Here is a 23,942-nt window from a genome sequence, read left to right on the forward strand (position 1 = left end):
GATATGCTTATAAACACAATGCTTATAAAGAAAAAAACATAAACAATTATAAAACAATTTGTTCTAGAAGGAGAACATTCTAGAATGATCTAGACCATGAATTACTTTTTTATAAGAACAAACTATAAGAACATAAAGCTTCGATGGCCAAAATATTTAGAACATTTTAAGGCTTTCCAACCCCTAAAACACCTAATTTCTTAGGAAAATATGCAAAAATACTTACAAAATTGTGAATATAAGAACATGTTAAGAACATTTTTAGGCTTAAAACTCAAAAAGTTAAGAACATCTGAAATATTGGATGCTCTTATAAAAAACGTGTAGTTCAAACATTCTAGACTATACTAGTTCAAACCACCCACTCATCGAGTGTTACTTCAATTAAATGGTAGTTGGCTGTTTCTGACATCCGACAAAGAAGAGAATTAAAGATTTTAATAACAGAAGATATTGATTGATAATCTTTAATACTATACTCTTTATATACAACGCTTTTTTGAAAGTATGTCAGCCAACAGAATTTTCATAACATAAACATAAAACTGTTTTTATAGGTCAAAAAAAACTTTGAAACGAACCGAAGCACTCAGAAACTAAGATTTCATACCATGATGTGAAAATGATTGTAAAACAAAAATCTAAAGTTTCAGGTTTAAAATCACAATTTCTTGTTTCAAATGAGAAATGAAATTTCTTTTAAAATTTCAAGAAAAAAGAGAAGAAAGGGATATCTTATTGTCAGAGTTTCCACCTGCCGAATTCCCACTAACATTTTTTGAAGAGAACAAAATGTGAAATCCCATTGTGAAGGGAAGACATGCTTGTATGGATAGAAAAGGTGAAAACCCCTTCTACAAACCTCTATAAAAATATGCTGGGAGTATTACTTACCTTATAGGTATTATATTTCGCGGGTACTTAATTTCGCGATTTTTAGGCCAAATTTCGCGAAATTAAATACACGCGAAAATTTCCAGAAACTGGCAATCGCGAAATTTTAACTTTTAATTTTTCGGAATGCAATTTTAAAAGTTGATGTTCTGCAAAAATTTCATAAATTTATCTAAAAAAATATAAAAACCTATACAAAATTATACAAAATATTGTTAAAATGAAGCGAATACAGTCGCTTTCATGTCGTCTTCTGACTAGCCACCAGAACCGTTGGAAAGCCAAGGTCCAACCAACGGTTCCGGCGAGAATATTGTTTTATATACTTACAAAACATTATTAAAATAAATTATTCCTTTTGTGTTTCCATGAATTTTTTGATCTTTTCAACGCTAAGTACTCGTTCACGAAGAGCTGAGATTTCTGGAAACTCTTTCAAATCTAATTCAATGAAACATAACATTCCAACAAGATTGAAATCAGCCAACGAAAGCTTAAAAAGAATACAGAGTTCATCAATAAGATGAAGAAAAACGTTCGAAAGTTCTTTTCATCAAGGGGGAACCCTTCAACAGAGGGAATAAAACTCAATATTTTACTCGCCTGTACCATGTCATTTGCAGAAAACATAAATCTCCCTAAAATGGCGTCATATCACGAGGCCCCCCAGCGGACTCTCAATTCACGCAATCACGCAATCCTTTTCGTAATTCACGCATTCACGCAAATTTTCCTCGATTTTCACGCAATAACCCAATCAGAAAATTTTCAGTAAAAATCGGGGAAACATTGGAAAATCAGGAACACTGCATACAACCGGTGGAAAAAAGTGAAAATTCACATATTCACGCACGAAATAGCCCAGATTCACGCATTCACGCAATCATAAAGTGGATTTTCACGTTCACGCAAGTTTTTTCAATTCACGCATTCACGCATTTTTTTTTCAATTTTCACGCACTCACGCAACCGAAAATGCCCATTCACGCATTCACGCAAACCGCTGGGGGGGGGGGCTATCATGCTAGACCAGCAAAGAATATATTTCATAGCATGCCACCGACACCCCTGTATCACAAACTAGATGGAAATATTTTTAATCAAACAACTTTCCAGTGTGCTAAGCGTACTGGCTCGACTTTAGCATCTTGTAAACTAGACTAAAGGTCTCTTAAAATTTTAAAATCTTAAAAGACCCATATTTCTTCATGTGTTTGAGCATGGGTCATTTTTCGTTAAAAAACAATTTCAAAATTCGTCAATTTCCCTATGTTTTTCGTCAATAGTTGTGCCTGTCATGTCAAACTTTGACCTACAAAAACTTTAAACAGGTCTCAGCAGAACCCCCGCGCAAAGGTGACATTAAATACATACATTCTATATCCTTTTAACCGCTAAATTTTATAATTTACCTTTTCTCCTGCGATAAAAGCTTTTCCATCGTTGTGTCGCTTCAAGGTTTTTGAAATGAATCCCATCAATAACTTGTATTTTTCTGAAGCGTAAAATTCTTCCAATTTTGTTTTCTAGAAGGAAAAAGCAATAGAATAAAGTCCATGATATCCACATCTCAAAGGTATTTAGATTATCCCAGGCGTCTCAATACACGGGTTGCAAAATTGCATCAATGCAGTCAAAACATGTGATTAGTATATTATATGTAATCACATGATAACGAGTGCAATTCGAATATAATTGCACGAGTGATTTTTTTGTTATTAATTTTCCGAGTCCGAAAGGACGACGAAAATTCGAAACAAAAAAATCACGAGTTATTATGTGATTACGAGCTAATCGCACAATGGCTTTCACTACTTTTTCCCAGTTAGGAAAGTAAATTACAGAAATTACACTGAGAGTTTTATATTTTTCTCTTCTCTCTGTGTCTTTCTTTTATTGTTGTTTATTGATTTTCGTTCTCAAAAAATGAATTTCGAATGCAATTAAAACGTTCGATGCAAAAAAAGTGTAAGAAAAAACATTAAAATCATTTTTGTAAACATTGGCGCAGCATCGAAGAGTGTGATTAACGATTAATTGCTCTCTACAGGATGCAATTAACGATTAATTGCTCTCTTTGAGGGGGTGCCAAATAAGAAAAAATAACCCATCGTGCGATTACTCGAAAAAGTTCTTTTTTCGCAACATTTATGGACTTGGATTTGAGCAAGTTTGAGAATGAACTATTACGACAGAACGTGTGGAACCCGGGGGGGGGGGGGTACTACCCTTGTCGACCGACGGGGGTGCTCCGCTGGGGTTCGAAAAATGGACCCTACGTGGGACTCGGAATTTGCGAAAAAAGTGACCCTGAATGGGACTGAAATTCCAAAATTTTCTAATTTTCTCAAATTTTCTACTTTTCCCCCAAATTTTCCAAAAATAGGCACCTTACGAGGGACTGATTTTTATATTTTGGTGTTTTTGCGACCCTACCTGGGACTCGTGGAGGTTAAAAAAGGTACCCTGACCAGCGGAGCATCCCCGTAACCCATCTTGCCCTAGTACCCCCCCCCCCCCCCCCCCCCGGTGTGGAAGCCAATTTTATTTCAATTTATTCAGAGAACTAGCTATGATTTTCACGCCGCCACGTCATTTTACCCGATGCCTTGAGTTCCCCTTTGTGAAGAAGCTCCAATACCTTGGTTTCAGCATCGTGTCCAGCTAAAGCAATTTTCATTAGTTCCACTCCTAATTCGTGTAATGTTTCACAAACTTCATCTATTACAGCTTGTTCCAAAGAACTGTTGCCATAGAAACCAAGCTCTCTAGCAAGAAATCGACAAATAGCTTTTGATTGACAGATGACGTTATCATCCACCACTAAAGTCGGCAATTGGTGGAGTGGAAATCTTTGAGCTGAAAAAACAAGTAAAAGTATTGAAACAAATCAATCCCATAATACAGTCTGTTGCTACTTTTCAGACTTAAGACAGACTTGAAGCCACAGAGCGGCTAGCTCGATGCTGTGTGGGGCTTCTCTTTCACTGCGTGATAGCGTAACTCTGTTTATACAGTGATTGCTTGATAGGACTATTTTTCGCTATTCTTGCGTAATCGTGATCGTAACGGGTGTCAAAACATTTTAGCAATGACAGAATGAAAAGAACACAACAGAAAAAAATCTGGGGGGAGCTCGATTCAAAAAATGATGACGTGCGGCCCAAAATTAGGCCTTTGAAATCGGACCTTTACAGTGCAGAGAAAATTTAGCTAGATTTGAGTAAATTTGGGCGAAAAATTGACCCTTAAGATGCATTTTCTCGAAAAAATTTGACCAATTTTTTGGCAATATCGTCAGATTTTCCAAATTTTAAACCTTTAGAGTGCACTTTGGGAAGCTTGGAAAAGGGACCCTTAAGGGCCGCACGTACGGTCGTTTACCTTGAGTGCACCCCCTCCCCGGGCAAAAATATACATACCATTCGATTTGTTTTCCAGCCACTGCTCTCGGGTCATATAATTGTCATTGAATTCAACTCCAGCAGCATGAAATATTAAGCTGATAGCATTGAAGTTTTTATTGAAGTGGTTCAAAGTATACTTCACCATTTTGAAATTCTGGATTTATTTTTGTTTTCACTAAAATGCAAAATAAAAACAAAATACACAAATTTCAGTGAACATCTCCAGCGGAACAACCATAAAAGTGAGGAGGCTGAAGTCTCCCCAGTCTCCCCGCTTCCACCGGGCCTGGTGAATGTATAATACTTCACTCACACTAACCCTTGTACCAAGTAGTTAATTTTATAAATTTCCGAATATTGAATAAATTAGCTAGCGCTTTATGTATGAATCTTTAACATTTAAATTTTTTCCTCCCATCTCTTGCCTCGTTGAGGTATTTCAACCAACGTATTTAAAGGATCTGTGATTTTCCTCTATCAAACACTTTTGGAAAAAGCCCTTACATACGTTGCATTTTATTTTGTGGATACATCAAAATCAGGTTGTTATGTAATAGTTTAGCTAAGTCCACTATTGTTTTTTGTTAACATAAAATAAGAAAGTTCTTGAGATGACTTTGGACAAAATGAAATCTGATATATCCTTAAGTAATGTTTATTTTTGCATTTTGATTTTTTTGTCCCTCTCGCAATATTCATTACTTACAATTGATATAAAATAGTATAATGAACCGAATTTAGCATAAGTTTCATTTAACTAAATACAAGAGGTCCTGAAAGTGTACTTATCTGTACTTATTATAATTTACAAATGGAAGTGAACGGAATAAAAAGGCGGTAAAAAGTCAAAATATTATAAAGTAATATTATAATGAAACCATATCAAATTCGGACAATTTACTTGCTGACAAATGAATATACCTTTATAATTCAAAAAGTCTAGAGATAAATTAATTGGAAATGAAAATTACGTGCGATTAAAAATTTTCTAAAAATGAAATTAATAAAAGATGATACTAATAGTGTCAAATAGTGAATCACTTTTTCTGTGTGTCCATGTATTTTTTGATCTTTTCAACGCCAAGTACTCGTTCACGAAGTGCTGAGATTTCTGGAAAATCCTTCAAATCTAATTCAATGAAAATCAAGATTCCAACCAGATTGAAATCAGCCAGGGAAAGCTTTAAAAGAAAACAAGCAACATGCTGAATGGACCTACCTGTTGATCAAAATCAGATAAAAGTAGGTGTTCTACATTTTACTATTGGTATTGAGCAAACACAATAAGTCTTAGAACAATGCAAAAATGTCTGATTTATTTTCTTTTATCATTGTGTAAATTGGTCGTCTTTTTTTGAAAATTTTATGACGAAAAAAAATTTTCCGAGAAAAATTACTTCAGCCACATTTTAAGGTACCTTGCACTCTATCTTACTGTCAAAAATTTTGCACCAAGTCCAAAAAACCTTATTTTTAAGTAGTTTTTGGCCCAAATTTACCCCCAATTTTTTTTTCAAAATCGGGCTCCGTCACTTTTTAAGCATTGCTTTTTTGTATCATTGTGCAAAAAATGTAAAAAAAATAATAAGCCGATCCCGAGAAAAGCTGCTAACAGGAAAATGGTAAAACAGAATTTCCCCCAAAAAAGAAAATTCGTATTTTACGACGAAAAAAAATTTTCCGAGAAAAATTACTTCAGCCACATTTTAGGGTGCCTTGCACTCCATCTTTCTGCCAAAAATCAGGGAAAACTAATGAAGCAATTTTGCACCAAGTCCAAAAAACCTTATTTTTAGGTAGTTTTTGGCCCAAATTTGCAAAAATCCGTATTTGAGGACAAAAAAAAATTTTCCGAGAAAAATTACTTCAGCCACATTTTAGGGTACCTTGCACTCTATCTTTCTGCCAAAAATCAAGAAAAACTAATGAAGCAATTTTGCACAAAGTCCAAAAAACCTTATTTTTAGGTAGTTTTTGGCCCAAATTTGCCTCCCAAAAATTTTTTTCAAAAATCGGGCTCCGTCACTTTTCAGGCATTGCCATTTTGTATCATTGTGCAAAAAACTAAAAAAAACTAATGAGCCAATCCCGAGAAAAGCTTGTAACAGACGAACGGACAACGGTCAAATTAAAGGACCTCCCGGTAGGTCCAACAAAAATCATTTAAGATTTCAGTTTTGTTTCATATCAGACACATGTTTTATACCAGGCCGGCTTTCCTATGTTAATTTGTGTTCGATTTCGTGTTGAATAAGCAAAAATTTGTTTTTCTTTCCCTCTGTCAGACTGATCTTGCTCCATATTCGTGTCAATTCAATGTGACAAAGCTTGTGAATTAAAATTGACGAGTAGTAAGCAAACTATATTCGACGATGGTTAATTTTTTTGCCAATTTCATCATGAATATTTTTAGAGTACATTCCTAGCATGCTCAAAGAATTATTGGGTCACACGCTCGATTCGGAAATAGGTAGCAAAAAATTGTAGGGTCAGCCCAATCAAGACAGACTTGACCAGTGAAATCCCGAGATTACCTTATTGGAACTAATTTTCGCGGTCGAAAAAAAATATCCGAAAAATTGCATTTCGCGGGTATTAATTTTCGCGGTTTTTTCCATTCTGGAATTTTTGCGGGTTTTAATTTTCGCGGTTTTGCCTTTTTTTGGACAAATTTCTTTCATTTTCCTAGGGATTTTTCAAATTTTTCGATAAAATTGGAAAAAATTGTATTTCGCGGGAATTAATTTTCGCGGTTTTCGACTCTCAAAATTTTTCGCGGGATCAAATTTTCGTGATTTCGACGAAAAACCGCGAAAAACGCTAAAATTAAAACCCGCGAAAATTAGTTCCAATAAGGTAATAACATCATCTCCAAAATGTAAAGATAGATTTTTAATGTCCTCAAATCTCCTGAAATCTCTCGGAATAGGGCCCTGCTGACAGGGTAGTTGCGGCCAGAATCTTAAACGTTCATTTCCCGCGCGCAAGTTTTCTTAGCCCTCGAATTTCGCTTCGTCACATTAGAAGGCATGCGATTTTGAATTTCCCAATAATACCTTTTCTCCTGCGATAAAAGCTTTTCCATCGTTGTGTCGCTTCAAGGTTTTTGAAATGAATCCCATCAATAACTTGTATTTTTCTGAAGCGTAAAATTCTTCCAATTTTGTTTTCTAGAAAGGAACAATACCAGCTCTTTTAATGGGATTAAAATTTTACGGTTGAGCTCATCCGCGAAACTTAAGATTAGAATTCAATTCAAAAGTTTTTATTACCTTTTCACACCGGGTTAAAACGAAAATGGGAGTCAAATTCAAGGGCCAAAAAAATTAGCTTATCTATCAAAATTTTGTTGAAAACGTTCAATGTTTTTTTATATGTAAATCTACATCAAGGCCTTGAAAACCCGAGTTATGACGTCATAACTCGGTTTTTTCAGGTGCACCTTAATTTTCCGAGTTAATTTTTTTACACAACCAAGTTGGTCAAACATACTGTCATAGACCTGCACAGCGTCACTTTCTTTAGGGAAATACCTCGTCCCCGTATATTCCAGGCTTTATTTACGTTACTGATTGACGCCGGTGAATACCCTGGTGTTGGCTGATGCGAGTTCCCCCTCTCAGTTAGGCTTCTGCTCATCCTCTAGCGAAAAAAGTTTCTTATAGAGGCTGCTTAATACTCGGTAGATCCTCTTTCCCAGAATATGCCGCTTTTCGCCGAATTTCGGCGAAAAAGCTATTTTAGCTGGCGAGTCCTTATGATGATGAATTTGTGAAGGAACTCTCCCCGTTACGGTTTAGATTTTTGATAGCCTGTAACAAACTAATAACAAATATTGTCATTATTGATACCGATATTAAAAATGCACGTGTTAGTTTGATACAGGCTCGCTTGATTGTTCACATTTTGAATTCAACATGGCTGCCGAAGCGAAGTAGAGAATTTCTCTTTTTTGGAGTTTATTTTGGTTTTTGGAAGTTATAATTTAGAGTTAACAGCTTTGTATGTGCAAATTTATGTTCAGTTGTATCTATGGAATGCATTAAGGGAAAGTTGTGTCTCAGTGGCATGAAATAATGATTCAAATTAAGATTTTTTGTTTGTTTTGATTTTGGCTGATGTTTTGGTTACAAGATCTTGAAATTCTTTCAAGTTTCAACAAGTATTGTCGCTTTGGAGCCTACAATAAAGCAACAGGCATGTCAAATTTACTTTGTTCTTTGTTACAGAGCAAGATTCTTTGGTTTTCTGGAAGATTTCTTGTTTTCAAAGCTACTTTAAAAGGAGTTTAAAAAGTCAATTTTTTTGCAAGTTTTTTTCTCAAGTTTTAGCCATTGAAAACTGACTCTGGACAAGAGTTTATACCTCTAGTTTGGCCTTGTTGGTATATCATTCCGCAAAGCATAAACCGTGCAGCTGTGATGGAATATTTCTCATATTTTTGTCGGTTTTGAGAACTTTGGAGAGATTGAGTTTTTGTTTTGGATTTTCGCAGACCCGACAGACTCAGTCAGGCTCAAATATTAGAGGATATGATTTCAGTTGATAGTTCTTAGATGTCTTGGTGATACATCTATAAATTGGAAGGAAACTTAATAAATTTTGTATAATATTTTTTCATTTTTAATGGTTTTAAGGTACAAACTTTCTCTGATCTCAAAACCCATTTTAGAATGGTTTCTTCTTTCAATTTTTTTTTTAGTTTCTTTTCCTCAACAAGAGGAAAAAAACCTTATTCAATACTATTATAGGGATGCAAGAGGATTTTTTCATTTATTAAGTTATTTTTTTAGAACAGAGTGCTTTCGTTTTAAGGCCTGTTTCCATCGATCGCGCGAGCGTGCACGCTAGGGCAAAATTTCCTAAAATAGCCTATTGACGTCACGAATTAAATTTTCTTGTACACAAAAGTGTACGCTCTTGTACGCTTTTGTGCTCTTTTCTACGCTGAAAATTTTCAACTTTTTTGAGCGTACAGGAGCGCACATCTCAATTGATAATTTTTAACCAATCAAGAAAGAGAAAAACTGCTGAGTAAACAAAAAAATGTAAACATACAGATTGTGCATGTTTTTGATGGAAATCAAACGTTGATCGCGCGGAGTGTGCGGCCAAATCTACTTTAAGAATTTTGGCCTAGCGTGCACGTTCGCGCGATCGATGGAAACAGGCCTTTAAAGGATTCTTTGTTTTGATCTTTTCTCTGACTTCCTGTAAAATGTAATATTGAAGTCAGAAAGCTGATGTTTATAGAACTCAAATAACTAGGCTTTTTCATTAAACTGTTTTACACTTTTTCATAACATTTTTAATACAGACTCTCTTACTGTTATATAAAGTCAAAGTGAAGACAGAACATATTTTTTTATTATTTTCTGACTCGCCATATAAAACTCGTCCCTTTCCGTAGTAACTCGCCAAAAAAGATAAAATCGGCCACCATAAGAGCCACCATAGCGGGAAGGCAAGCCGTACACTATTAAGTAAACCTATATAGGAGATATATCTATAGAGGTTTGCGAATCAAACTACCTCTCAGTAAGCATCAAAAAGCTGATAATACGCATAGAATGAGGTTGAATACCCCAAGTGCTACATATATTTGGAAAGCTCAATCATTCTACTTTTCGAATGCTGTGTCATAGAATTTTTTTAACAATCAAATAGAACGGAGTTTCCTCTGATGTAAACAATCCTCGAGTCCTCTCCTGAGCTAGCGTTTATGTCCTTCGAAGCCAAAAATCACCAAGTTCGAAAGTTGTAAGCCTGGAAGTATATTGTTATTACCTTAAGGCGAGAAATTTTCGCGGAGATTTATTTTCGCGAGGTAAAAAAAATTGCATTTCGCGGGTATTAATTTTCGCGAATGGATGCAAACAGAAAATTTCGCGGGTTTTCCATTCGAAAAATTAAGATGCACCTTAAAAAACCAAGTTATGTAACTCGAAAATTCGAGATGTACCTAAAATGACCGAGTTAAAATTAACTCGGAAAATTAGGGAGTACCTTAAAAAACTGAGTTATGACGTCAAAGCTTGGTTTTTTCATAACTCGGGTTTTCCAGGACTCGTCTGCATTTTTCAGATCTGATTTAAATTTTACCTACATTCTCGGGGTCTGGTGCTGTACAAAGCTATCTTGAATTTATCAAGGGTAGTCTAAATTCATTTTATTAATTCACAAAATAAGAGTTCAGTAGCTACCTTTGTTTCATCGTCGTATCCGGCAAATATAATTTTGATCAGTTCCAAACCCAAATCATGCAATGTTTCACAAACTTCATCGATCACAGCCTGTTCCAGAGAATTGTTTCCATAGAAGCCAAGTTCCCTAGCAACAAATCGACCGATAGCACTTGATTGACAGATAACGTTATCATCAACTTCCAAAGTTGGCATTTGATGGAGTGGAAATCTTCGAGCTAGAATTTGAAACAAACCAATCTTTAATGAAGGCTGACATTATCTTACAAAAACATAGAAGATAAGCGTGTGTACTCTGGAAGAAATAAAATGAGATGTCATACAAGCAGGTTCAAAGTTGAAGGGGTAGGCTAAGCAGAGAAGTGTACAGAGGTAGAAAAACAGCTCCTTGAAAACAATGAAAATAAGGCTCGTCATGTACCCTTAAGAGTGTTTGTTTCGGTTGATGGCGTCATCATTTGCTGGGTGCTTTATTCCACAGGAATGACAACTATATTTTTCTTTAATCCTTAGTGACTATAAATCTTTAGTCATCACCATCAAAGCCATCAAACAGCTTTTGATTATTATTGAGCATTTATTATAAGAAACAGAACGAACAAAAAATAGTTTAACATAAAAGGTAATTAAAATTGACACATAAGAATGTAATGGGCTGATTGTAATATAATTTCTTCTCAAATACTGGCTCTCTGTCACATGCCAAGTCAATCACAAGATATGACTAAAAGATAGTGAATAGAGTGAACATACCATCTGTTTTATTTTCTAGCCATTCCTCTCTGGACATTCTGTTATCATTGAAGTCAACTCCAGCGGCATGAAACATCAACCTGATTGCTTCTGCACGACCAGCTGTATCAAAGTAGTTCAATGTGTACTTCACCATTATCGAATTTTGTGAATAATTTTTGTATTGACTAAAAATGAAAAAGTCGAAAGAACCGAAATCTTTGTATTATGTGCTCAAGGATCTTTGATGTGCTCACAATCACACTTTCAGATGAGTGATATAAATTTTAAAGCAGAAGTATTAAGTTTCATTTCAAATACAAGAAACGTTGCTACTTATAATTCAATAGGACTATATTTACATAAGTAACAATGACTATTTTCCATTCATATCTTAAAAGTATCGTTTACAACATTTTTCTCTGCACCGATTCATGCTATGGTATAAAATTAATTCACTGTAGGGGAAATTGTCAAACTGAAAAATGATTTTTAATTACGTGTTTTTTTATAAGCAAGTGTCTGCTCCTTGGTCAGGATCGCGTATGCTTAAACTTTCAAAGCATCCAGCCATTAGCAGGGGAAGTTTGTTCGATTTTCTAGGTCGTTCGGCTTTTTTAGTCAAAGCACTTGTTATACATTTTTGTAAAGTTAGGGGTAGGGAAATCAAAATAACATGGGTGCCAATTTCTTTTCGGACAAATATGCCGGTCTCACCCGTCTCAGGCAAAACTAATAGGCTCAAAATTTAATGAAAACTTTAGCTTGAGAAAAGACCTTTGTATATTTCTGGAAAGCTCGTATATGTGTGCTTAATTATAGGGGGACAACAATCAACAAAATGGGGGGGGGGGTCATAATTAAGTGCTATTGACCTGATTTTGCTACCCCGAGGAAAATGAAGGTTTTTGGTCAATTTTGGCACTTCGTAGAAGATTGATAAAATTGCAAAATGCCTACCCCTACAATTAAGCACACAAGAGAAGGTGATTTCAGTACCTAACTCAAGATATTGACCCTACAGAAACAGTGTTTTTCAGCCAGAAACAGCTATTTTGTCCACTTTTTGAAGCCCAATATCTCCAATGTTAGGTACAGAAATCACCTTTACTCGCAATATACATGTTTTTTTTATAAGCATACAAAAACCCGAAAACAGGCTCAGAGATGCTTAGGCCGAAAGCTTAATAAGGCTGAAAAATGCCTGAGGGTATGCTTAAAATCTAAAGCATAAATTTAAGGAAATTATGAAAATCCGTGAAATTCCAACCAAAAAAATCCAAAATCAGAAAAAAAATATTTTTTGTAGGCTCAAGCAATGCTTGCCTTGCGATATGCTTAATTTTTCCCCATATCTGAGCCTAGATATGCTTATTAGTGCAATGCTTATAAAAAACATGTATTTCTAATCTTAATTTTTTGAGAGCTTTCCAAAAATACATATATAACAGGTCTATTGTCTCAAGCTAAAATTTTCATTAAATTTGGACTCTATTATTTTTACCCGAGACCGTCATATTTGTCCGAAAAACACGCCAAAGTGTCCAAAAGAAATTGGCACAAACTTTAGGCGTACAAACTTTCGCGAGGACGAAAATTCGCGAAATTCACGACATTTACTTTCGCAAACAAGGCGTAAAATTGAGAATTTTCACATGAAAAAATGGCTTATAGGGGACAAATACTTTTTGAATTGGCTTGAAACACTTTTCCTTTGACTTATTAGTTTTTTTTAGCAGGCTAAAAAGTGCCATACAGTATATGGCCCCCAAAACGGAGGTTTTCATTCGAATGAAGATTCTGAGTTGTAGATTTATCAGAATTAAACGATTTTTGTTTATTTTGAAAGAATGATGGTTATAATTAAAAATAAGCATGTTTTTGCTGGTTTGAGACGGATTCAAATTAACATATTTGCGTCTAAAGGAAATATTTTAACACCAAAATTGGATAAAAATTGCATATAACTCACTCTAGCTCCTTGGATATTGAAAATAAGTTATGAAAACGGGGTATAGGAAACTTTCTACACCTAATGCCGTTCAGAAAATGCAAATACATCTGTGACTTTAGAGGCTGGGGTAAAAGATATAGCATCTTGAAGGTCAACCAGTATTTTGGAGCCCTAGAATCAGCATTGACAAAACCGAAAATTCTAAATATGAGAAAAAGCAAAAAATCTTGGATTTCTATTCCTATCACCTTGAGTTAATAATTCATAACAAAAAAATTAACATTATATATAAAATTTTTTGCTGAATCAGCAAAGACGGCAAATTCTGTCATCTTTTTGCAAAATATAGGAGAAAATATCTTTAAAGCTTAAATATTTTCAGTATCAGTTAAGCTTTTTTTCTAAAATTTTCACAGCTTATTCCATACATGAATGGAACTATTTTCAAAAGAGATTTGTTTTCAAAAACTTGATTAAGACGTTGTTAAATCAAAATTGTCATTTTGAAAATTTCTAAATTTTCAGTTTGGACTTTGCAATATTGAAAATCTTGAAATATTTCATAAAAATCATAAATTTTACATCCATCGGGTCGTAAATTTAAGGGAAAACACAAATATGTTTATAGTTTTTCCCCCTATTACCACTGGGCTTAATAACTTGATTTTAACTACACCTCCGTTTTTGGGGCCCCAAACCTGCATTTTGACAACCAGGGGTATACTGTAAAACTTTTATCAAATAAATTTATGCCCAAAACCCTCTAAATCGTATTTCAAAACTATGGTCAAAATTTTGTATTCATATCTTAAAGATATCTCGAGAAATCGCTAAAATTTCAAACCTCCGTTTTGGGGGCCATTAGAAAAAAGCTACCTATCTTTAAGCGATTGAAAAATATTGTTGAAATTGAAAATTTTGAAAAAGAACTTCCAGGAAAGAAAGTAGAGATGTTAAAGGTTTTCATGTAGCAAAAATTTTTGCAAAATCTCTTTTCCTCTAGATTTGAGAGAAGTTTCAAATTTGATCGCCGTTTTTGGGGCCACATACTGTAAATGTTACAATTTATTCAAAGTTTGAAGTTTTACAGATTTTCTATTTTGTCAAGAATTTTTCGCGAGCATAAACTTCCGCGAATGACCCTTCCTAGAATTTTCAAAGACATTTACTTTCTGCTCGCGAAAGTTTGTACGCCTAAAGTATGTTATTTTGATTTCCCTACCCCTAACTTTACAAAAATGTATAACAAGTACTTTGACTAAAAAAGTCGCACGATTTTACAGATCCCCCCCTGCTACATAGCCTATAGTCATTATATTTAACCCCAAGCCAAGTTTCTGCAAAATCTTAGAAATTTTGTAGACATTCGATTTTTTGGACACTTACCCCCCCTCCCCGAACATATTCATATTCACCCCTAAACAGAGCAGTTTTGCCCATACATTTGTAAAGCCCGAAGGGCTACTTAACCTCGGCACACTTTTCAGCAAAAGCACGATACTATAAGAACTCTTAATTATGTGATAAATCATCATGGATGACGAGAAAGATGTACCAGAATTTTACCCCTTAATGCTACAAGGAAACACCAAGGAGGATAGATACGGGTGTCAATATTTGCCACAAGCGAAATACACAGCCCATTAAAAGAGGAAGTATATTTTAGAAGCAGCAAAGGGAGATGTTGGAATCGAACAAGAAACAGATACAATTGCGTCGAGAGTCTGTTATTTCGGTCTAAATATCAAGTGTCATTTATGTACAGCATATTTGCACGTCATTCGACCAATCCAACAGCTTTCGTACATCAAATACATTTACTTGTACTGAAAAGAAAAATAAATAAATTAAGAAAGTGTAACCAGAAAAATAAAAGTACAAATCAAAACAAAAGTTTGATTGAAATGTCTCTTGCTTTCAGACGTAGAGTAGAGTTGAAAAATTTCCCAAATCAAATACAAAAGAACTATCTGATCAAAAAAGCTAAAACTAAAGCACAGTCCGAATATCTGAAGGTGTTTTTATTCCAAACCGAGGGCTTTAAAGATTTTTGAAAGAAAAAACCAAGGAAATAGACCTTAGAGAAATTCAATCCAAAAATAACTAGAAAATATATATTCCAGAACTTTGTGATGCCTTGGAGTTTTTACAAGATACTTCACTAATTGGTCATTTAAAGTGATGGAGATGACGCGTTCTTTAGAAAAAGTAATAATATTCTTTTATTACATCTTAACGACCAACTAAATCAAATAAGAGCTTGTAAAAACTCCAGCTTGTCCCAGAACTTTACCCCTTAAATGCGATAAAGAAACTTTATGGAGGATAGATTCTGGGGTTGATATTTGCTACAAGCGAAATACACAGTCCATCAAATAGGAAAGTATATTTTAGAAGCAGCAATTAAATCCATATCATTAATTACTTTTGAAAATCTTACCTTTCTGAATCCAATATCAGAGGCGTATTCTTTGAAACATTGACGGCAAATGTTTAAGCCATATTTGCGAATCAATCCATGAGGGTTAGAGCAGACACGGCTGAAAAAGATGAAAACACTTTGAATAGCACACCGTAGTGAATCTAAAAATAGACATCACTTTCTTTATTTGCCCGAGTTTCAATCCCATCGTTCATTGCGTTAATTTCTTGTGCACATTAATCACACTTATAACAAAGAAAATGTAACAACTCTCACGATTTTGAAATCAAAGTGAAAGGGATTATGGGATTGAATGTCGGACAAATTTGAAAAGTAATAATTATGACATTTGCATAACGGAGCGCTATTAGATTACAAGACAAGACAATAAAATAAATATATGCTATTCTATTAGAGGGAACAAGATGTCCCAGAACTTTACCCCTTCACACTATAAGGAAACATAAAGGAGGATAGATTCAGGTGTCAATGTTTGCTACAAGCGAAATACACAGCCCATCAAAAGGGGAAGTATATTTTAGAAGCAGCACAGTGATATATCTTAAGGTTCCTTAAATCCACTAACTTGCCAAGTATTATCCAAGAGAGATACTCAAATGTCCCAGAATTTTACCCCTTAATGCTACAAGGAAACACCAAGGAGGATAGATTCAGGTGTCAATATTTGCTACAAGCGAAATACACAGCCCATCAAAACGGGAAGTATATTTTAGAAGCAGCACAGTGATATATCTTAAGGTTCCTTAAATCCACTAACTTGCCAAGTATTATCCAAGAGAGATACTCAAATGTCCCAGAATTTTACCCCTTAATGCTACAAGGAAACACCAAGGAGGATAGATTCAGTTGTCAATGTTTGCTACAAGCGAAATACACAGCCCATCAAAAGGGGAAGTATATTTTAGAAGCAGCACAGTGATATATCTTAAGGTTCCATAAACCCACTAACTTGCCAAGTATTATCCAAGAGAGATACTCAAATGTCCCAGAATTTTACCCCTTAATGCTACAAGGAAACACCAAGGAGGATAGATTCAGTTGTCAATATTTGCCACAAGCGAAATACACAGCCCATCAAAAGGGGAAGTATATTTTAGAAGCAGCACAGTGATATATCTTAAGGTTCCTTAAATCCACTAACTTGCCAAGTATTATTCAAGATAGATGCTCAAATGTCCCAGAATTTTACCCCTTAATGCTACAAGGAAACACCAAGGAGGATAGATTCAGTTGTCAATATTTGCCACAAGCGAAATACACAGCCCATCAAAAAGGAAAGTATATTTTAGAAGTAGCACAATGACTGAAATCCAAAAGATCAATACATTCAGAAAGGCTGTTCCCTTATTTTACCAAACCCATTCATGAAGCTTTCTCGTAATTTTCAGCAAAATTCTAAGCATTTTGCAAACTAGCCAAATAAAAATATGCACGCAAAAACATACATAAGTAAACAAAGCGAGTAACAATGCCTTATAAAATGTTGATAGACTGTGACAATGTTCTCATCTCTCTTTTAAACTATTTCAAAAAATGTTTCGATATTTTTGAATTCACCTAAAGATAGGCGACTTCCCAAGCAATTTTAAGTACCTGAAAAGCTGATGGTCTCAAAGCATCACACTTTTTTAAATTTAACCAGTCCGTAACAGTCTTTCTGTCTGCTTAGTCCAATACAAGTCCGCTACAGAAAACCACTTACTAACAGCTTTATAAATCGACTAAGCTACCGAGTTGCTGTTTTTTGATGGCAGCTTTTAGTCTGTATTCTTTTGCCAGCATTATGTATGACAGCAAAAAGTTTTATTATCTAGCTTCTATACTTTTTATTGACTGTGGTGATTTTTCAAAGACAGTCATCGACAGTCAATAATTATTGGGCATATAATTAGGCTGAAATCAAAACTGATGAAATGTGAGCTGTCTAATTATTACCAAGCTTAATTGTCAAAATATTCATATAGATCTTAACGTTTGTTTGCGTAGAGTAAAATGGCGAAAGGCAAAATAGATTTAGGCAATTTTTTTTGAAAAGCCACCCTACCAATGGATAAGCTTTCTAGAAATCCAAATGAATTACATAGCTATTACCAAAAAATCACTTTAGGATCAGAAACGGTCAAAACCAGCTTTTTCCAATTTTCTTTGAGTTACAGGAATTTATTCCTTGTTTATTTTGATCTGAAATTTTCAGTAGAGGTGGTCAACATGGTTTCCTTGCTCATATCAAGGTGGCGTGGGACGGGGGTAAGAGAATTATCACCCAAAAAAGTTACTTTTTTGTTCATATCTAAATAAATAGTACCAGCCTTTTGCCCTTCAGAAAAACCAAAACTATTGGCCTTAATCGTTTGCTTTCAGTTCCTGTAGCCAGTAGTGTGACCCAAATCTCGCATCTTATTGGACTAGAGAAAACGAAAGTGAAATCACGCAATCTGATTGGATGAAACAAATTCCATGTGAACTGGCATGAAAAATAATGTCATTCTAAAACAAGATAGCAGCAAGGAAAGCACTTCCAGGGTTGCCACAGGTTTGCCAAGTTCAAAATTCCAGACTTTTAGTCTAAAAAGCCATGTTTTTCCAGATTTTTTTACCTGAAAATATCAGAGAATTTCCAGATATTTTGACAAAAAACCCAATATTTTCCAGACATTTTATCCATTAGGAAGGTTTTCAGTCTTTCCTTAACATCATTTGAAAGGCCAGATTGAGGAATACAACATAATGAGAAATTTAAGAATGAACACGATTTAAAGATTTGGTTGCGAGTGTAACGAGCAGAAATTTTTAGAAACTTCAAATGCCAGGGTAAAAGTTTCCTATTACCGGAAAGTTTACTAGGCTTCATTCAGGACTATTTCCTTCAAATTCTATTCTTTTCCAGACGTATGCCAATTCCAGACTTTTCTAGACCGGTATGCCAATTCCAGACGTTTTCCAGACTTTAACCTAATTTCAGACATTTCTGGCAGACGTGGCAACCCTGTTTCTTTTTGCATTGAATGAAAGGTTATAAATACTGGTTGCTTTCAAGTTTATCTTATCTTATCTCATTTACTTAAATTAGTAGAGTCAACTGCTCTAACTTCGGACTATCTGACAAAACATGGGACAGCCATTCGGCCACCATTTCCCGAAACCTCCAAAGCCATTTGATTTGAGTTAATGAGCGGCGTATTAAAAAGTAAACGCATTGAGTAGGCTTTCAAATCAAAAGATATATGCGATATAATTACGATAGTGCTCGCTGTGCTAATCATGTGAAAACTAACTGTGCACGCGCATATTTTTAAAAACTCAGCCAACTCATGGAAGTGAGACCGCACGTTTTTTAATTTTTTCGATATTTCAACCAGTGATGCTTCAATGTGACAAATTCAATTTCATTTAATGGCTTAACCATCATATCATATCAATATTTTGAATATTTTTTGTAATATATATAAAAAAAAAAAAAACAGTTTTTTAGAACGTGTTAAAAATCACTTGCTCTGGAAGCACCGGAAGAGCTCCGGAACTTTCTGTCTGGAGAGAAAAATAGTGTTTTTTTTAACTGCTACGGAAAACTTTGGAAGTTACCGGAGCACTGGGAGGGTCCTAGGCCAGATCAGATATCAACAGTCCATGTTTCCACCAATCGTCCCAAGTTAGAGCAGTTGACGGTAGTAAAACTATTTAGGAACTTTTTTACAGAATTTCAAAAAATCTGTTAGATTGAAAAGTTCAGACATTGGTAGTTCACGTTCCCAAACCGGCAGGTACAAATGCATAATAGTATTGTGTAATTTACAGAACGATTTTATATTATAACTCCCCTTTGTAGAGGCTAAAACTGCGACGAATACCTCTTTTAGAAGAATTTCTTAAGTAAACATTCCAATCAGAAGGATTTCCCCAGACATGATATTTACTTTTCAAATCATGAAAACATTCGAATCATAACAACAAAGGGTTTTCCGTCAGCATAAACAATAAGAAGATGCAGCAGATCAGAAAGGTTTCCCCTTCTTCTTTCTCAAAAAAAGGTAAACACATAAGCATTCAAATGTAAAAAAATTCGTAGAAGTCTATTTTCTTAGATCTAGCTTTCGCATGAAGCTCTTTAATTTATATTGGCTGGATATTGGCTTATCTAACAAAAAGTATTCACATGGTTAATGCTTTGTAAGATGGAAAATCCGTTGAAATTTATTAGCAATTGTTCGCAAAGATCTCTGAGAAAACTCAGAATAAAGATCTTGGGCGGCAATCAAAAATATGTTCCATTCGGGTCTTAAAACATCTTCAAATCCAACCGGTCGGTCGGACAGTCGGTAGTAAATTTTGTTGGATTTTTAAGATCTAGGAAATCCCGATGAATCAAGTTGGCAATCAACAGAATCTTATGCCGCCATCTTTAATTTGCCAAACTAAATGTGCGCGCGCACGTGTTAACCTTAAACGGGACTCAATGTGGGTTAAGTAAACAAAAAATAATGATTCAAAGACATGCTTTGTTCGCCTGTGCCCGCCATTATAGGAAAGATCCGAACCTGCGAACAGCGCCCAAAAAAACCCGACGATTTTACTGACTTTCCGAATCGGGTTTTCTTATAAATAAACTGTTGGTCGGAAGACCCGAACACAACATATTTTTGATTGCTGCCTTGCTATAAAATTTACGTTTTCAAGTTAGAAAAGTAATATAAGGAGGAGATATTTTCGTGTTTTTTTCTACACTATACTATGTTCTGTAAAATACATCTATGAAAATCAAAAAGGTGACAAGCATTTTCAGTGGATCATGGATTTTCTTCATCATTCAAAATTCAAATTTACAGCTTTATACCCTTTATTTTCTGGCAGAAAGTGGTATATTTGTTTTGTTGAAAGTATTATCTTTCAAATTCTCCTTATTATAGCCTCTAAAATTGAGATTTTTCAAATGCAATAGACTTTTTCGCCTTTCCATCTGCCATCTTGAATTGTATGCAAAAATAGAGGAACGAAAAAGCCGTGGTTGGATTTAGTTGGAAAATATGCAAAACATATGCAAGTTTACACAAAGATTAAAAAGACAAAAAAGCACCTTATAAAGAAATATTATAATCATTAGAACAATAAAAGATGGAATTTCTTAATCCAAAAAGAAATATTTACAGAACAACAAAAGCCTTTTAGAAATTTGTTCTTAAAGACATTGCATATTCTGTTTTCATGCCATTAAAAAATTCCACCAAGACGGAGTACACACATCAAACTTTCAAAACACGCAAACTGAAAGCAGTAAAAATGAATATGAATTCATGTATAAAACATGGAATTTGGTCAATTTGTACCAAAATTACGAGGTTTTTTAAGTTTTGCCTGAAAAGGCTTATGATGACGTCATCAAAAAACTTTCAACCCCCATAACTTTTGATAGGAAGATTTTCAAGGCATGTTTTATACCTCAATTTTTATCAGCATTTCATGCTTTCTTCTACAAGATTACACTTTAATATAATGCCAATTATGCATGTAAGTTTTACATTAATACTTTCTTTTTGCATATGTTTTGCATACTTTCTAAGGTAATTTCACCACGGCAATTCGGCCACCATAATTTTCGAATACAATTCAATATGGCGGATGGAAAGGCGAAAAAGTCTATATGCATTATTAAATAAATTTGTTTGGGCAATCAGCTTAATAATAAATATGTAACTTAGAAGCTTCATTTTGTAATAATATTTTATTTAATATGCATTATGTTTTATGCATTTTGGATAAATCTCGATGAGAAAACTTGAGATTGATTTGTTTAGTTTGTGAACTGACAAAATAAAACTTGTTCATCTTCAATAAGGTATAGAAGAGTTACTAAAATTTGAGAGAATTTTGTCCAACAGAATCCCCATTACGGGAAGGTGTATTCATGACAAACTAAAAGTAAGAAATTCTTCAATACACATTAGTGTTGCAATTGTTTTAAATGAATCTGGACAGAAATGATGCTACATTTATGTCCACACTAAACGGATAATCGTCTAAAGGTACAACACTGATAGAAGAAGATCATGCCCCATTCAAAATTGCTGACAAAAAAATTGGTTTAAAAATGTTGTAACTAATCACGTCTCAACCGGGAAAATTTCATGAAATAAAGAAAAGGAGCTTGAGAATAAGTCTTACCATTTCCTGGAACCAGGACCGTAGGTGCGAGGATGACTGTACCAAACTTTACTGTGGACCATTTCGATGGCTTGCTGTAATCAGCTTGAAAACGTGAAAGAAAGATCCAATATGTCGGAAGGCTTTCTCGCCGGCACACGAGCGAGAAAAGCAAACGAGATTTTTAACGTTCGATTAGAAACGCCCTTGCCGCCATTAAGAATTGCCTCGTCAGCAGAAATATTTCCCCGATAATCCGACTTTTTCGGAATTTTTCTGCCGCCCCCATTTTTTTCCGAAAAAGCCAAAAAAAAGAAAATAATTTTCAAATTTTTATAAAACTTTCAACAGATAACAGATGATTCAACAGCTCATCACAATGTAAGAGGTACTGTATACTCTGATTCCTTCAATTGTATATTTTTGAATTTTTGTACATATTTGATCATATCTTTTTAACTCACAGACACAGACAAAAATATTTTTTCTGTCTGGCTACTACTGTAGATCAGATTCTTTTAANAGGGACCCCTCGCTTAAAAATGATAACAAGACACTCACTTCATAATCATATGAAAAGCAACTTCCCAAAGTATTAGCATGCAAAACTCTTTCTTCGCTCCATAATTACAAATTATAAATTTGATGTTCACTCAACTTTCAGAACTTTCAACTGGCTTTCTGAAGGCCTTCGAATTTTCTTGCGCTCTTGTCACACCAAGTTGTCGACACAAATGCGCCAGAAAATTACAGTACGAGTGTAGAGGCCAGCTCTGGTTCGAACAGTCTAGAATTCGCGCTCTTCTCCTAAGAAAAACCCTTTGCTTGGAGTCGAGTTGCGGGTTTTTATGGTATCGGTATCGGCTTCAGAACTCCCAATGAGCCCCAGTTGTGTTGGTTTCAGTCAGATGGAGACGCCATACTGTTTTCAAAGCAATTTTTCGATATCTCTACAGGAACTAGCAGTAAGTTTTATGTTCTTTGAATATGTTGTTAGGGGTTTTTGGACCAATATACCAGACCCCCGCGCTCGATAGGATCGAACATCGGAACGGCTCGATGACGGATCGATATGTGATCGATGGATTACTTATCGATCCGGATAGGATATCGATGGAAGATTCAGCCATTAAAAAGTCTTGAGTATCGATCCTTCGTTGATCCATTATCGAGCTAGTATTTCAATCGAGTATATCGATTCGTCATCGATCGTTAATCGATTCGTCATCGATCGTTAATCGATTCGTCATCGATCATTAATCGATTCGTCATCGATCGTTAATCGATTCGTCATCGATCATTAATCGATTCGTCATCGATCATTAATCGATTCGTTCATCGTCATTATCGATCGTCATCGATCGTAATCGATTCGTCATCGATCGTTAATCGATTCGTCATCGATTGTTAATCGATTCGTCATCGATCGTTAATCGATTCGTCATCGATCGTTAATCGATTCGTCATCGATTATAAATCGATTATGCATCGATGACGAATCGATTAACGATCGATGACGAATCGATATACTCGATAGAGTCGATAGGGTCGATAAGATCGATAAAAGATCGATGATAGATCGATGATAGATCGATAACTAATCATAAGCTTAAAAAAATCTTGAGTATCGATCCTCTATCGATCTCCTATCCGGATCGATAAGTAATCCATCGATCACATATCGATCCGTCATCGAGCCGTTCCGATGATCGATCCTATCGAGCGCGGGGGTCTGGAATATAGTTTGATTTCTTAAACATCACAAACAAGGGAGGGGTCCCTTTAATAAAAGTAAAAGACAAAGCTTTCTTCTCACAGTTAGTGGAAGTACCTCCATTTTAAGCATGTTCAAAGTTCACAATAACAACTTTCTTTTTGTTGGAAAAGGAGGAAAATGTAGTTGAAGGTTGAAACTTTGTATGTTTATCAGAAAAAGGGTGAGGAATTCAAAAATCACAATTGCTAATTTTAGTTCTTTGATTTTCATGTAGTTTTTTTCACTTTTTTGCTTCTTTAGCATGAGAATGTCCCAAAAAAAAGTTTATATTTCTGCCGAAATGAATTTTCTTTTCCTTTGGGGTTTCTCCTCAGAAAAACTTATTCTTTACTTATATATACAGTAACTAACTTTTTGTTTTGCTCCTCCATTTCTAGAGGCCCCTTGAAAATGGGTC

General features: G+C 34.9%; 1 protein-coding gene across 1 annotated transcript; it reads right to left on the reverse strand.

Annotated features, from left to right (window-relative positions):
* Positions 1–1,041: 1,041 nt before the first annotated feature.
* Positions 1,042–11,503, reverse strand: LOC136818298 (glutathione S-transferase A2-like). Its single transcript, XM_067074680.1, has 8 exons — positions 11,258–11,503; positions 10,505–10,722; positions 7,358–7,471; positions 5,342–5,482; positions 4,317–4,458; positions 3,536–3,753; positions 2,307–2,420; positions 1,042–1,387 (listed from the first exon to the last, which is right to left on the reverse strand). The coding sequence occupies exons 1-8, from the start codon at positions 11,391–11,393 to the stop codon at positions 1,244–1,246; spliced, it is 1,227 nt and encodes a 408-aa protein (XP_066930781.1). The 5' UTR covers positions 11,394–11,503; the 3' UTR covers positions 1,042–1,243.
* Between the last annotated feature and the right edge of the window lie 12,439 nt (positions 11,504–23,942).

The sequence above is a fragment of the Clytia hemisphaerica genome, unplaced genomic scaffold (genome assembly GCF_902728285.1).
Source record: "Clytia hemisphaerica strain Z4C2 unplaced genomic scaffold, Clytia hemisphaerica genome assembly, whole genome shotgun sequence".
NCBI lineage: Eukaryota > Metazoa > Cnidaria > Hydrozoa > Leptothecata > Clytiidae > Clytia > Clytia hemisphaerica.

Bases quoted from the DNA above. Each gene is read 5' to 3' on its own strand.
- LOC136818298 (XM_067074680.1), bottom strand. From the start codon at position 11,393: ATGGTGAAGTACACATTGAACTACTTTGATACAGCTGGTCGTGCAGAA. The intron at 10,723-11,257 runs GTATGTTCACTC...TTCAAATTCTAG, and splicing joins GCTAGAAAATAAAACAGATG to CTCGAAGATTTCCACTCCAT. The intron at 3,754-4,316 runs GTATGTATATTT...TTGTTTTTTCAG, and splicing joins GCTGGAAAACAAATCGAATG to CTCAAAGATTTCCACTCCAC.